Raw genomic sequence first — 16,414 nt, 5'->3', positions numbered from 1 at the left:
ATTATTATTATTATTATTATTATTATTATTAGAGTGTAATAGAACAACACAAGTAAGAGTAAGTAGTTATCTAAAATAACATACATACCCGTGCAATCAATGTTGTGTGCTGCTGCGAGCCAAAGAACACCAAATCATAATTGTCATATTATGATAATTTCGAGCGGGTGGGTTTGGTTTAAAACAACCACCATGAATCAATCAATTCATCCCAAAGGGAGTAACGCTACTACTCGTCGTATATGTTTGTTATGAAAGTAGTGTTGAGAGTGATCTTTGATGTCCTCGCCTCTTATATAATTTTAATATAATTATTTCCAATTGTTTTGTTTTTCAATTTTCCTTTGAACGGAAGACAAAGAGAAGAAATTAGCTAGCTACTTATATATCACCTAACATCATCAACAACAAAGAGAGACGATATCGATATCAACATCATCAACAACAACAAGTAAATACAGACATTACAACCACCCAACAACAAAACAACAAACAACTTACTTTGTCTTTGATAATAACCTGATATTATTATTATTATTTACACCAACAAAAGTAATAACAGAAAGAGAATTGAAGAACTTCAATTCATAATAATATTATCATCATCATCATCATCAGCTTGTGTTTTTGTTGTGTTTCTAAAACTAAATAGAGAGAGAGAAAGAGAGAAGTTATAGGTGTTAATAGTTTTCAATAACCAACATATAATCAACAAGCTATAAGTGTAATGTAAGGATGTTAATATATAGGATCCTATAAATACCAACCACAGCCCCTATACTCTACCCTCCCCATCCCTGATCTATCTGTTATATATACATATACAAATATTATCTTTTAAAAGATAATATTGTTGTTCATCTCATCTTCACATAATACACAGTTTGGGTGGTCCATTATTTTAAATTCTCCACTCACCCACCCCACTCACTCTCATTCACACAACGAGGTAGTAGTAGTAATAGGAGTATAGCGTGTTGTTGTTCGAGAGAGAGAAGAGAGATTAGTAAACATCGACAATACCAACATCAACAAATAATAATTCAGTTTGGTTTGGGGGACTACACAACAACGAGTGAGTAATAATAAAAAAGTACAAGGAGGATAGGATAGGATAGGATAGTTTAGTAGAATAGACATACACACACCCAGTCAGTCAGTCACAGTGACCGCGGAAGATGCATAGTAGTAGGTAGCACCATCCAACTACATACTTTTTGACATCATTCATTATTTACTCAAAACTTATAATAATAATAATAATAACAACAACAACAACAACAATATAACCAGTACCAATAATAATAATAATAATTAGATAGACAGATAGACAGATAGACAGCTGTAGAAAGATAGATTGATAGTAGATAGATAGATAGATAGATAGCATCTTCTTCTTCTTCTCCATTTTTTGCATTTGCAGGTCAAATAGTTTACATTCAATTCATTATCTTCTTCTTCTTGTATCATCAAAAGGTTAGTTAGTTAGTTCATTCGTTTGTGCGCGCATATTACTACAACAACAAAAAGGTGTAGATTGTCAATTTGATGATGTAGCTAGCTCTCTCTTCAAACGTCGCCTTATTATTGAATAGAGCCGTCTGCTGCTACTATTACTATTCATGGTTAAACGCATGATTTGTTTGTTTGATTGATTGATTGATTAATTAATTAAATTCAAGAGAGTTCATTTTTAATATATTTCAGTATTGAAAAGAAGAAGATTTACTATTCCGTTTACAGTTTGATTAAAAGTAATAGAGAACAATAGAGAGATAGAAATAGAAATAGAAACCCCAATACCAATACCACCAACCACAATACAATCATTATTATCATCATTATTATAATAATTTATACAATCACTTTTATTTATTTTAAAATTGATTTTTTTTTGTTTGTCTTTTAGTGTAGCAAATATTTGTTTATTGTTTTGTTTTTTTGTGGTAAACAAATAATCTAATCTCTTTTCTCCTTCTTCTTCTTTCACATTATATTTGTGTTATTTGTTTTCATTCATCTATTTATATTGTTGGTTGTGTTTACATTTTATACATCATTATTTAAAATATAGCGCTATATGTATAATATATATTAACATTCAACGATTATTAGTTCTCCATCATCTAGGTTTACAATTTATATATATATATATATTATTTTTTATTTATTTATTGTATTTTTAAGAGTAACAACAACAACTACAACTACAACAATAGCGGAACAATATTAATAGGATAACCTTGAACACTATTCTTGACAATATTTATATTTATATACACAAGTAGTACAACAACAACAAAAAGCAGATAGATTTATTATTTCTCTCTCTTCGCGATGCAGGGTCAGAATAATGGTAAGCTATAATATTATGACAAAAGAGTAGAAGAAGAAATATTTATATTTATTATTCTATTTGTATTATTTGTGTTGTAGTCAATCAGTATCAAAATCAACAATATTTCATGAATCAATCATTTTCGCAAACGCACCAACAAGTATACTACAACAATGGATTTATACAACAGAATACATTGCCACCTGCTCTCACTCCCCAGCCATCCAACATGATGGTCGGTGGCGGAATGAATCCACAACAACAGCAAATGGGCCAAATGGGTCAAATGAATCAAATGAACCAAATGAATCAAATGGGTGGAATGGGTGGAATGAACCAACAGCAGATGGTAGGAGGAGGTGGCTACAACAACCAACAGCAGATGGTTGGATCGGGTGGCAACGGCCAAAATATGATGATGCAGCCATCCTATAACAGCGGGCGGCAGTGGTGGTGGAAATGGCAACGGCAACGGCAACGGCAACGGAAACATGATCAATAGTGGTGGAAATGGTACGGCTAGTGGCGGCGGCGTCAATAGCTCACTCATAAATAGTGGTGGAAAACAACAACAACAACAACAACAAATGATGATGAATAGTGGTGGACAGGACACCAAGAATAGATGGTTCCCAACAAACGACAACGATCCATTCCACTCGCTCGAGCAAGAAAAGGTGCGACCACAATACAAGTCTGCCAACTGGTCCGACGACTCTAAATACAGAGAGATTGTCAATAGTCTTCATTCACCCACGTTGGTGCCACAACACATATACCACCCCGGCAACATAAACACCATGCCAAACATGCATCCTCAGCACAATATGATGGGCAACCAGATGGTCTCGACCATGCCCAACATGCCAACCACACCCTCTCAACTAGACCTCTTGGCAATGTCTCCCCAACAACAACAACAGTTCCAACAACAACAACAACAACAGCAGCAACAAATGATGATGATGAATCCACAACAACAGCAAATGATCATGCTCAACCCACAACAACAACAACAGTTTATGATGATGAACCCACACCAACAACAACAGTTTTTGATGGCCATTCAGCAACAGAATACTGTACAAATGGGAAATGTTGGTAATGGTGGAGGAGGAATGATGCAACAAACCTCATCATCTTCTTCGTCGTCACAACAACAAATCACTACAGCCATTCTATCACCACCACCTCAACCAACCACACAAAGACAGATGCCAAGTGGAGTTGGATCTCAAGGTAGTAATAATAACACTATTCAACAACAGGGACAATTTGTCCCAGTAGCAGGAGGTGGTGTGGCACAGATTATTGGTATGCCTCCATCCAACATACCATTTGTGTCGGGAATGGGTGGTTCTCCACAATCATCCATTTCACCTCAAAAGCAAGGTAACCTCGTCTCACCAACCTCGAGTTTAGGTGCAAATAATGGTGGTTTAATGTCTCATCCCGTTTCATTGACTGGTAGTTTGCCAAACACATCTGCTCCAAAGCCAAACCCATCGATGATCAACTCTGGTGGTGCCAACGTCCCACTTACTGCCTTGTCGGCCGGAGCTCCTGGTACAACCATGTCTGGTGGTGCTATTCCACCCATTCCATCACATCTTCAAAGTTCTGCATTTGCCAATCCAAACAAACATGCTTCCGGTGCTGCTTTATCTTCAATCATTCAACCTCAACAACAACAACCACAACAGACATCACAACAACAGCAACAAATGCAACAACAACAACAACAAATGCAACAACAACAATTGTTACAACAACAACAGCAATTACAACAACAACAACAACAGTTCCAACAACAACAATTGCAACAACAACAACAACAATTATTACAACAACAACAATTTACTAGTAGTAGTTCATTTACAAATACTAGTGTAAATTCATCATCATCAACTATGGTTCAACCACAACAACAACAAAATCCAAATCAATTTACATTTGAACAATTTATTATTGAACCAAAGAGAAACACTTACCAATCCATCGATGCATTGGTAGCATCTTCAACGGCAACATCTATTTTATCACCAAGGGATGCAGCACCCGCACAGCCATTCATTTCGTCACCACCTACTGGATTCTCAGAGGAAGAGTACAAAAAGGTAGAGGAAAAGATTAGAAAAGAGGTTGAAGAAAAGTTGCGTCGCGAGTTTGAAGAGAGAATTGAAAAGGAGAGACAGGCTCAACAAGCCAGAAAGCAACAACAGAATCTTTTGAATCCACCACCCCCAACCGTCAAAAAGACATCTCACATTCCACCCACTCCACTTGTCAATACTAGCACTAGCACCAGCACTGCCAACAGTTCGACCACGACCACCAACGTCACATCACCAAACTCAAACAATGCCTTTCTCACCGATTTGTTTGATGGGTTTGCCACGACAACTACAACCACCTCGTCGTCGTCATCGTCGCAACAACAGCAACAACAAACCACCACTAGTACTTCAAATGTATCACCAAATATATCGCGTAATCCAACTACCAACCCCGCAGAGAAACGTCGTCTTGAGAATGAATTGAAAAATATTCATACTAGCGCCAAACCACCTGCCAAGGCAACTAGCTCGACTGCAACTGCCAAGACTGCTGGTAGCGATACAACCATGTCATGTCCTATTTGTCAACAAAAGTTCCCCAATGAAAGATCGATTTCCGATCATATTGACGAATGGCATTCATCGTCGCCAGTTATCAAGGGCGATATTATCGACAAGCTTGCAGCTACCAAGATCCAACAACAACAAGACCAAAAGAACACCAACTCTGTGCCTGCTGCAGCCAGCACCAAGACACGTGCCAAGACAGTGTCGGCACCAACACCAGTGACCAAGGATAAAAAGTCAGTCTCGTTTGAATTGAATGAACTCAAGCAAAAGACACAGGCATTTGTGACAACTAGCTCCACCTCGAGTCACAGTTCGTCGACAAGCAGTAGTCACCACTCTACTACTACCACCACCCACCTCAAACCACGATCCGACTCGACTGACCTGTCAGCATCGTTTGAAAGTGTATTTATCCCACCCAAGCGTGTTCTCACCCAAGACGAAGCTGCTGTTATACTCCAAAAGTATGTCCGTCGTTGGAAGTGTCGTAAAGAGTACAAGCGTGAGATTCTCCGTACCAAGGCTGTCAAAGAACTCGTCTACACTGAACACACCTATGTCGACGGTCTCGAAAAGTTGGTTGAGCAATTTGCATTCCCACTCAAGGGTCTTTGCTCTGCCGAGAAGCCACTCATCTCAGAAGACGATATTGAAACCATTTTTGGAAAACACGAAATCATTCTTAGTTTTAATAGTTTATTATGTAGAAGATTAGTTGAACGTATTGCCAAATGGAATTCAGTTCAAAAAATTGGAGATGTATTAATTGATGTTGTAAGTAAAACTAAACAAAAAAGGATGAGATGAGAATAATATATTTATTTTCTTTTTCTTTTCTTTTTTATTTTTAATTTTTAATTTTTTTTAGGTAACACAAGAAGAATTTAAAACCATTTATAATAATTTTACATTATCTTTCCAAGATATTTTATCCACAATTGAGAAGTTGTCAAACTCAAAGAGTCAATTTAAACTTTACTTGAAAAATGCCGAGAAAAGTTTATGGACCAATGGCAGTGCAACCGGTACCAATCTCCAAGCTCTTCTCATTACACCTGTACAAAGAATCACTCGTTATTTATTACTATTAAAGGAAATTATCCGATACACCAAACCATCACACCCAGACTACGATAGTCTATGTATATCACTCTTTGAAATCCAAGACATCTGCACTGATGTCAACGAAAACCAAAGAAAGGAAGAGAAGGAAAAGATTCGTATCCAAACACTGACCAATATCTACAATCGTATCGAACCAAAACCAAAGGAGTTTAATTTGGTTTCACACGACCGTTTCCTCATCCGTGAGGGTAAAATCTCACAATACGATCCAGAGGAAGAGAAACGAAAGGAAAGAATCTATTATCTTTTCAATGATTTGATCCTCATTGCCAAGGAAAGTAAAAAGAAATTACAACTCAAAAATATCATGTATTTAAATAATATTAAAATTAGAAATATTGCTGATGGACAAAGTATGTAAAAAAAAATAGATAATAGATGTATAAATATTAATTTATTTATTTAATTCTTTTTAACTTAGGAACTTATGGTACAGTGTCCAAGAATGCTTTTGAATTAAGAGGTCACGGAGATCAAGTATTAATGTTTTTCACAGAGAATCAAGAAGAAAAAGACTCATTATTGAAGGATTTAGAAATTGTAATTTCTTCATTTTGTGTCATTCATAAATAATCATATTAATAATATTAATAATAATAATAATAATAAATAATAAAAAATCAAATTAATAATATTAATAATAATAATAATAAAAAATCAACCGCTCCCTATATTTATAAATAATAATATAATTCATATTCAAACCCTCCTCATATCATATATATAATCACAAAAGGATCCAACATCAATTATTAATTAATAAATAATTTATTTATTTTATTTGTTGAATAGACTATTGTTAAAGTATGGAGACTCTGAGAGTTAGCAAAGGGGTTAGCTATGAATTAAAATTTTTGGATCATACTTTTTTGTCATTCAATACTTTTTACTTATAATATTAGACAGACATACAGATTGTATATATATATAGATAATATGGAGTACAATGAACAAGACATCTACAAAATGATGTCATTAATGAAAGGCATGGATCCGAACCCATACATGATTCAAAGAGCACAAAGCGGACAAGTTGATGAAATACAACAAAGATTAAAGGGAACGAGAAACCCTTTGAATCACACAAGTAGATCACAATTCATCAAGATACACAAAGATGCCTGGAATAATCTTGAATTACAGAATAAGGATAAAAAACACATGCTAACAACCTCAACCACAAAGAGTAGCTTGACCAAGGAGCCATCGACCATGCAATCATCGACATTGGAACCAATCTTGATTCGCGATCTATTGGTCGAACATACTCACACTGGTAGAGTGTTGATAGTCAAAAGTGTAGTAGAGTCGTACAAGATGAATGCAATTCATCTACTCGTAGAAGACCAGGACGCCCATACCTATCAACCAGATTCATCGGCATTACAAGTCTCCCTTTACAACTTTGTATTGCAGGGAAACAACGGATCAATTAAGGCCCAAATCAACGCAGCCTTTCCAGTTGGAGTGGTATTAGCTATCAAGGAACCCTATTTCAAGGTTACTGTAGCTGGTAACTTGGCTGTTCGTGTTGATAATCCAAGTGATGTAGAGATTATTGAGGACCCTAATTATCCTCATCTCTACAGCCAAAAATGGAAAGATCCGCTGATTGCTAGTATACCAAAGGATATTGAAGGATGGCGTGTCAGAGGAAACGATTATTATAACAAACAAAACTATGAACGTGCTCTTGGATGTTATGGTTCAGCTCTTCAAATCGACCCAGACCATAATATTATGCTGCTCAACAAACTTGCAGCATTATTGGCACTCAAGAGATACCATGAATGTATTCCACTCGGTCATTTGCTCTTGTCAAAGATACCCAATGAACTAAAGGTCTATGCTAGAATGGCCAAGTCGTATTACAGTCTCGGTCTCTATGAACAGGCCTTGGAATACTACCAACAACTATTGACACTATCACCAAAGAATCAAGAAGCAATCAACTATGTGAAAAATGCTAAAGAACGTATAGTTGAAAGAGGCAATGGTCAATACAACTTTAAAGCCATTCGTGAACAATTCAACAAGACCCTTGAAGCAGATTGCAGTGAATATATTGGACCAATCAAAATAATTTCAACTGAAAAGATGGGTCGTGGCATCGCTGTCACTAGAGATGTACCTGTTGGAACCTTGCTACTTGTGTCAAAAGGTGTTGGTGTAATCATTGACAATGAAAAGGACCAGCTCATGGATATTGATCTTCGTGGACAAACATTCAATGACATGAACGCTGTCAAATCGATTGGTTTGACAAGTCAAGCAGCCAAAAACAATCCTTTTATTACAAGACAAATAGTCAAACTCTATAGTGGTCCAGTTGAGGTGCCAATTAAAGAGGAAATAACCCTAGACGATTTCAAAGTAAAGATGGAAGACTTGTCAAATCCAATGGCACCTCTTTCCGTAGATCGTATAAGAGGTATCATCAAACACAATGCATTTGGCGATGACAAGAAACCAAAGAGAAGTGGGTTGTGGCCATTACCATCGCTCATAAATCACAACTGCCTGGATAGTGTTTCACGATTCTTTATTGGTGACATGATGTTTATGTATTCTGCAACCAACCTCAAAGCAAACCAAGAGATTTTTATCTCTTATGTTCCAAATGTCAACTCGTACCCAGAAAGAAAAAAAACATTGGAATCGTTTGGCATCACCAATTGTCATTGCCAGCTGTGTGAGTTGGATCGTCTGGAAGCACCTCAAAGTATAAACGAAAGACAACGTCTTTATCAATTCTTTCAAGATAATTACTCTCGCCGAGTTCATCAATTTGACAAGACAGTGATTCCAGTCATTGAAAAGCATATCCAAGCTCTAAAGAGAACCTACAAAAATGAAGATCAACGTTCTCTTGCCTTTGAATTATTCCATCCAACCTCTGCACTTGCACTCTTGTACTCAATTTCTTCATCTGAAAAAGCATTTAAAGCTCATTTAGAATGTCTCAATATTCTTGGTCTCAAATTAGATCAATCAGATCTCCGATCACATAACAACAACAACAACAACAAAAAGAAGAATTCAAAGATTTCATTTGATCCAATTACCATTAGTATTCCAACTCCTCTTGTACCACTTGACTATTTATGTGTTGATCTATATCTACATATTGCTCATTTCAGTTACCAATTAGGAAACATTCCATTTGCCAGAAAAGCTCTTGCATTGTCCAGACTTGCTGGAAAAATATTTCTTGGATTATCTACTCAAGACCACACAGCTAACAACCAAAAGAAAGGAATAGATAATAATTTGTTTTTGTTTAAAGATACTATCCAATTTATTTGAAGTTGAGAGTTAATATTTATTTAACTTGAAAATAAACTATTGTTAAAGTGTGGAGGATCATCACTACTGTCATACATAAATTCTTTTAATGATTTTGATTGACTAAAATAAAGAAATTTTTCAGAGGGATGTTTCTTTTTAAATAAACTGTTGAGGAAAAAATATTGGACAGTATCACTGCACAACAAGGCATTGAAAAAAGATGAGGCCTCTTGATAATCATTGCAAAAATTGTAACCAATATCCAATACGGTGATTGTTTTGTTTTGTTTGAATGCTTCAGCCAATTCATTGTTCAATTGTCTTAACTTGTTACCTCTAATTGATAGAACTGTAATAGTGGTGTTGGTAGCAATTAGATTGGCGAGTGATGGAACCATTTCATTGGTCACTGTTCCATTGTTTAATAGTAATTTGGTGATACGACAATTGACATGACATAGTTTATTCCATAGGTTGGCAGACATGACATTTGGCATGTATATCAAAGCAAGATAGTCAATCTTACTGTTACCTCCACCACTCCAGATTGATTCAAATGCCGATTGAAATGCGTTTAATCTATTCGGATCTAATGGATGATCGGGGTTATCATCACTGTCAGAGAGATGTAATCGTTTTAAAGTTGTATTGTTCAAGAGGTTATTACAAAATCCTATCCAATCGTCTAGTGAATCGTTGTAATGAAACCGTAAGTGTGAGTAATCGCGATGTGGCAGGTGACCATACAAAATATTAGTGATTAAATCGACCTTTAACGATTCCAAGTGCATGTATTGTTTGCCATCAACCAAATGTTTCAATTCTGACAACTCTACAAAATCGTAACCAATGTTGAGATGTTTGATTGATGTGAGGTGCTTGAAAACATTTGAGTATTTGATATGTTTAGAGGTAACGCCGTCAGTGTACAAATTGAGTGATTGTGGTTGAAGATCTTTGAACATATTGATACATTCACTCGGATAGTCACTGCCATCAAAAAATATATATGGATTGAAATCGCTTGTCCCCAATGCCACTGAGTTGGGAGTAAACCCATACAACGATGGCGGCCACTCGATATTTTCGTCCAAGTTGTGAGTACCTCCATTGAGAGCAAACTCAATGTTGATAACTATATGAGGATGTTGCTGTTGAATTGATTTGAGTGCTTCCATTACTGGTACATTCACCTTACCATCACATCTAAGGTTGATGGTTTGTAGGTGAGGTAGTAGTTGCATTAATTGATTTGAATAGTTGAGAGTTGATCCTCGAAAGTTCTCTAGTCCTTTAAGTGACCATTTTAGTGTATGAATATTGTTTGAAGAGTAGATTGAATGACTACTTGAATGTATTGATTCGAGTATTAAAGCGTCCAATTGACCTCTAAAATAGACTGATGATCTCTGTCTAACAACCTTTAACCACCACTTTGAAACCAATGCGACGTCTATTATCCGAGTTGTGGCGATTGGTTCTACAGATCTTCTCTTCTCTCCATTATACATCATAAACCAATACACCCTACCTTGAAAGGTGTCCTTGTCACCATGCAAGTTTGATCCAAACCATCTTTCTATAATACAACTTTGTATATATTGTGATAATTGAATGTCAGACATTTATATTATTTGTACAAGAGATGATCATATCAATGAACTCATTAAAAAAACCTCTCATCAAAAATCTGGACCGAAAAGAATATTTTCAAGATATTTGAATTGTTTCTTTTAAATTCCAACATCTTCAATCATGATGAACTATATATATTATATTGTTGTTGGCTGTAATTGTTTTATCTTTGATTCTTTGTAGTAACTGTTATAAATATAATAACTAGCCATTTTGATTTATTGGCACTCTTGAAATAAACTATTATTAAAGTAGGGTGAATCATTGACAGAAATAAAATCTAAATTAAATTCTTTTAATGATTTTGATTGAATATAGTATGGAGATCCCTTGATGATCTCAAGTCTATCCTGAGACTGAGAATGGAGGAATAAGTATTGGACAGTATCACTGTACAACAAGGCATTTAAAAACGAGTATGTATCATCAACATCATCATAATCCTTACAAAAATTCTTGCCAATATCCAAGACTGTGATTGTTTTGTTTTGTTTGAATGCTTCTGCCAGGTCATTGCTCCAACTCAACTCGTTACCTCTAATTGATAGAACTGTAATAGTTGTGTTGGTTGATAAAAGATTGGCGAGAGATGGAACCATTTCATTGGTCACGGTTTCATGAGTCAATAGTAATTTGGTGATACTCTGACAATTGCCAAGAATATTCCACATATTGTCTGTCATTACATTTGGCATACATTCCAAAGCAAGATAGTCAATCTTACTATCACCACCACTCCAAATAGATTCAAATGCCAATTGAAATGTATTTAATTTGACGGGTTCAAAATAGAAACTGTCTTGTTGGTAGTCACCTAGATGTAATCGTTTCAAGGTTGTATTTTTGGATAGGTTATTACAAAATTCGATCCAATCGTCCATCGAAGTGTTATAGTGATAACTCGAGTCGGAGAAAGGATGAACAAGCAAAACCCTTGATACTATATCCACCTTTAGCGATTCCAATTGCATGTAATGATTAACATCAACTAAATGTTTTAGTTCTGCAAACTCTACGAAATCGTAGCCAATGTTTAGATGCTTGATTGATGTGAGATGTTTGAATAGGTCGGAGTATTTAATATGTGGAACACCAACATTCTGACCACTATTCGTGTACAGATTTAGTGACCGTGGTTGAAGATCTTTGATCATATCGATAAAGTTGTCTTGATAAGAGTTTTCATGAAAAAATCCCCATGGATTGAAATCACATGTTCCCAAAGACACGGTGTTGGGTGTAAACCCTTCCAATGATGCTGGCCACTCGATGAAACTGTGATCTATGCTGTCTATTCCATTTAGATCAAACTCGGTGTTGATAACTATATGAGGATATTGTTGTTTTTGTATTGCTCTGAGTGCTTCCAAAACTTGTATGTTAACATTGCCTTTGCATAAGAGGTTGATAGATTGCAGGTGAGGTAGTAGTTGCATTAATTGCTTTTCATAGTTAAATGTTGATTTGGTGTAATGATCTAATCCTTGAAGTGCCCATTTTAGTGTTTGTATACTGTTTGATGAATAGATTGAATGATTACTTGAATGTATTGATTTGAGTATCACGGTATCTAAATGACCTTTGAAATACACAGATGATCTCTGTCTAACCACTTGTAGCCACCATTTTGATACCAATGCAATGTCTATCACATTTATTGCTTTGATTGGTTGTTGTCTTCTCTTTTCTCCATTAAACACTATGTACCAATACTCATTTCCTTTATACGTATCCTTGTCTTCATGTAGGTTTGATTGTTGGTCGATCAACAATCTAATGATACAACTTTGTATAAATAGTGATAATTGTACTGCTGTCATTTATCTATTTGTAAAATGAATGAACGAACGAACGAATGATCTTCAAGCGGACTTGAGAGATGAATCTCATCATATAGACAAAAAAACAAATGTAGTTGTATTTATTTTATTGACAGTCTTCTTTCTATTTAAATAAACTATTGTTAAAGTAGGGAGAACTATCAGATGAAATTAAATCGAAATGAAATTCTATTAATGATTTTGATTCACTAAAGTATGCATATTTTTCTTGAAGCAGTTGTTTGGATTTACATCTGCGAACAACAAAGAATAAAAATTGGACAGTGTCACTGTACAACAAGGCGTTGAAAAATGAGGTGTCATGACCATCATGGTAGTCATTGCAAAAATTGTAACCAATATCCAAGAGAGTGATTGTTTTGTTTTGTTTGAATGCTTGTTCCAAGCCATTGTTAAAATCCAACTCATTACCTCTAATTGATAGAACTGTAATCGTTTTGTTGGTTGCAATTAGATTCGAGAGAGATGGAACCATATCATTGGTCACTGTTCCATAGTTCAATAGTAATTTGGTGATGTGACGGCAATTAGCATGACATAATGTATTCCACATATTGTCAGTCATTAGATTTGGCATAGATCTCAAAGCCAGATAGTCAATGTTTGGAATCTTTCCACTACTATAACCAACACCACCACCACCACTCCAGATTGATTCAAATGCCAATTGAAATGTATTTAATTTCTCGTGGTCAATTGGTTGACGATGGTTGTCACAACCACTGTTACCTAGATGTAATCTTTTGAGAGTTGTATTATTGGCAATGTTTTGACAAAATTCGGTCCAGTCGTTCATTGAATGGTCGTAATGAAACTCTATGTGATTGCCTTCTCTGTGTGGGTGTTGGCCATACAAAATACAGGGCAATATATCCACCTTTAGAGATTCCAATTGAATGTATTGATTAACATCAACCAAATGTTTTAATTCTGCCAACTCTACAAAATCATAGCCAATGCCGAGATGTTTGATTGATTTGAGGTGTTTGAATAGGTCCGTGTATTGAATATGTCTTACTCCATCTTCATTATAGACAGTGTACAAATTGAGTGATTGCAGTTGAAGATCTTTGATCATATTGATACATTGGCTAGGATAGCGTGGAAGGTCACCAAAAATGATCCGTTTTTTGAAATCTCTAGTTCCCAAAGACACAGTGTTGGGTGTAAACCCTTCCAATGATGATGGCCACTCGATATCTTGGTCTTGGTGGTATCCTCCATTGAGATCAAACTCTATGTTGATTACAAGATGAGGATGTTGTTGTTGTACTGATTTCAATGCTTTCATAACTTGTACATTCACAAGGCCAAAACATCTAAGGTTGATGGTTTGTAGACTAGGTAATAGTTGCATTAATTGATTTGAATAGTCAAATGTTGATTCAAGATAGATATCTATTTCATTTAATGACCATTTTAGTGTTTGTATACTTTTCGAAGAGTAGATTGAATGACTACTTGATTGTATTGATTTGAGTATTAAAGAGTTCAATTTACTGTCCAAATGACCCTTTAAAAAGATTGATGATCTCTGTCTAACCACTTGTAACCACGACTTTGAAACCAATGCAATGTCTATCACATTTATTGCTTTGATTGGTTGTTGTCTTCTCTTTTCTCCATTAAACACTATGTACCAATACTCAGTTCCTTTATACGTATCTTTGTCTTCATGTAAATTTGATTGTTGATCGATCAACAATCTAATGATACAACTTTGTATAAATAGTGATAATTCTACTGCTGTCATTATTTATCTATATTGTAAAAATATGAATGAACGAATGATCCTCAAGCGGCTTATCTTGAGAGATGACATGTGACAATTTAAAAACAAATGTAGTCAACGTATTTATTTTATTGACACTTTCTATTTAAATAAACTATTGTTAAAGTAAGGTTCACTACTTTGTTCTAAAAAAAACTCCTTTAATGATGTGGATTGTGTAAAGTATGGATACTTAACTTGAAGTAATTCACTGTTGGTTTCAACTTCCAAGAACAAGTATTGTATCACTGTACAACAAAGCATTGAAAAAGGAGGATGGTTCATCAAAATGATTATCATCATCTTGACAAAAATTTCTGCCAATATCCAATACTGTGATTGTTTTGTTTTGTTTGAATGCTTGTTCCAATTCATTGTTAAAATCCAACTCATTACCTCTAATTGATAGAACTGTAATAGTTGTGTTGGTAGAAACTAGATTGGCAAGATATGGAATCATATCATCAGTGACTGTTCCATTGGTCAATAATAGTTTGGTAATTCCATTGACATGACATAGTGTATTCCAAAAGTTGACAGACATGACATTTGGCATACATTTCAAAGCAAGATAGTCTATCTTACAGTTACCTCCACCGCTAGGACCACTCCTGATTGATTCAAATGCCAGTTGAAAAGTCTGTAATTTGGTGCGAGAGGATTGATTGCCTGGGCGATCGCAAAGATACAATCTTTTGAGAGTTGTATTTTGGTATAGATTGGAACAAAATTCGATCCAGTCTGTCATTGAAGATTCATATTGAACATTTGGTTCGAAAGGCAATTCGAATGGTAATTCGGGTAAGAAAGTTGATTTTAGTTCATACAAAGTATAGGTCATTAAATTGACCTTGAGTGATTCCAAGTGCATAAATTGATTGTCATCAACCAAAAATCTTAATTCAGACAACTCTACAAAATCGTAGCCAATGTTGAGATGTTTGATTGATCCAGTTAGATGACTGAATAATTTAGAGTATGGGAGATGAGGAAATCCTTCCTCCAAGGATCCATTGTAAAGATTGAGAGATTGTGGGTGTAGATCTCTGACCATTGGGATAAAGTCGATTGAATAGAAAAGAATTCCCAACGCCACTGTGTTCACTCCCAACCCTCTACTAAACGAATTTATAGGCCACATGATATCTCCATATGTTCTTTTTGCATTGAGATGAAATTCAATGTTGATTTCGAGGTGAGGAAGTATATGTTGTCTAATTGATTTCAGGGACATCAAAACAGGGATATTCGCATTGTCATCACATCGAAGGTTGATGGTTTGTAGTTGAGGTAGAAATTGCACCAATTGATTTGTATAATTGAATGTTAATTGATGAGAATGATTGGGTTCTTTTAATGACCATTTAAGAGTTTGAATATTGTTTTGAATGAATTGATTGAAGTATCTCTGTATTTATCGATGATCTCTGTCTGACCACTTTTAACCACCACTTTGATACCAATGCAATATCAACCATCCGAGTAGTACTTGGTAGTGGATCCATCTTTCCCCTCTTCTCTCCATTAAACATATAATACCAGTATTCTCTTCCTGTAAATGTATCCTTTTCTTCATGTTGATTTGATTCTGTCAAAATATAAATATTAATAATATATTTTTGTAAATATTGTGATAAATAAATTGTCATTAAATATTATTATTATTATTATTATTATTATTATTATTATTATTTTTGTTGTTGTACAAAATATCTTTTGCAGTAATTTTGAGTAGGAGAGTGTATTCCTCTACTTTTTTTCTTTGTTATTTAAATTAATAATTATTTAA

General features: G+C 35.0%; 7 protein-coding genes across 7 annotated transcripts; 3 read left to right on the top strand and 4 right to left on the bottom strand.

Moving 5' to 3' along the window:
- Positions 1-2,353: 2,353 nt before the first annotated feature.
- DFA_05050 (uncharacterized protein) lies at positions 2,354-2,773 on the top strand (the record flags this gene model as incomplete). The annotated part of the gene is made up of 2 exons (XM_004360714.1): positions 2,354-2,382; positions 2,437-2,773. The coding sequence occupies 2 exons, from the start codon at positions 2,354-2,356 to the stop codon at positions 2,771-2,773; spliced, it is 366 nt and encodes a 121-aa protein (XP_004360771.1).
- Positions 2,774-2,829: 56 nt separating this feature from the next.
- Positions 2,830-6,663, top strand: gxcT (C2H2-type zinc finger-containing protein; the record flags this gene model as incomplete). The annotated part of the gene is made up of 4 exons (XM_004360713.1): positions 2,830-5,739; positions 5,834-6,399; positions 6,424-6,443; positions 6,512-6,663. 4 exons carry the CDS (start codon positions 2,830-2,832, stop codon positions 6,661-6,663), a joined length of 3,648 nt encoding a protein of 1,215 aa, XP_004360770.1.
- A 396-nt stretch (positions 6,664-7,059) lies between these two features.
- On the top strand, positions 7,060-9,396 carry DFA_05048 (uncharacterized protein; the record flags this gene model as incomplete). Its single annotated transcript, XM_004360712.1, has 1 exon — positions 7,060-9,396. The coding sequence occupies one exon, from the start codon at positions 7,060-7,062 to the stop codon at positions 9,394-9,396; it is 2,337 nt and encodes a 778-aa protein (XP_004360769.1).
- Positions 9,397-9,481: 85 nt separating this feature from the next.
- DFA_05047 (uncharacterized protein) lies at positions 9,482-11,003 on the bottom strand (the record flags this gene model as incomplete). Its single annotated transcript, XM_004360711.1, has 3 exons — positions 9,482-9,498; positions 9,545-9,993; positions 10,126-11,003. 3 exons carry the CDS (start codon positions 11,001-11,003, stop codon positions 9,482-9,484), a joined length of 1,344 nt encoding a protein of 447 aa, XP_004360768.1.
- A 173-nt stretch (positions 11,004-11,176) lies between these two features.
- DFA_05046 (uncharacterized protein) lies at positions 11,177-12,833 on the bottom strand (the record flags this gene model as incomplete). Its single annotated transcript, XM_004360710.1, has 3 exons — positions 11,177-11,199; positions 11,255-11,827; positions 11,873-12,833. 3 exons carry the CDS (start codon positions 12,831-12,833, stop codon positions 11,177-11,179), a joined length of 1,557 nt encoding a protein of 518 aa, XP_004360767.1.
- Positions 12,834-12,957: 124 nt separating this feature from the next.
- DFA_05045 (uncharacterized protein) lies at positions 12,958-14,607 on the bottom strand (the record flags this gene model as incomplete). Its single annotated transcript, XM_004360709.1, has 1 exon — positions 12,958-14,607. The coding sequence occupies one exon, from the start codon at positions 14,605-14,607 to the stop codon at positions 12,958-12,960; it is 1,650 nt and encodes a 549-aa protein (XP_004360766.1).
- A 238-nt stretch (positions 14,608-14,845) lies between these two features.
- DFA_05044 (uncharacterized protein) lies at positions 14,846-16,274 on the bottom strand (the record flags this gene model as incomplete). Its single annotated transcript, XM_004360708.1, has 2 exons — positions 14,846-16,033; positions 16,086-16,274. The coding sequence occupies 2 exons, from the start codon at positions 16,272-16,274 to the stop codon at positions 14,846-14,848; spliced, it is 1,377 nt and encodes a 458-aa protein (XP_004360765.1).
- Positions 16,275-16,414: the final 140 nt, after the last annotated feature.

This window comes from Cavenderia fasciculata (assembly GCF_000203815.1).
Source record: "Cavenderia fasciculata unplaced genomic scaffold Scf_Dfasci-G-o-80e12.f1-5, whole genome shotgun sequence".
NCBI classification, from domain to species: Eukaryota; Evosea; class Eumycetozoa; order Acytosteliales; family Cavenderiaceae; genus Cavenderia; species Cavenderia fasciculata.
The sequence above is the reverse complement of the archived record's forward strand: the minus strand, read 5'-3'. Positions and strand labels throughout refer to the sequence as shown.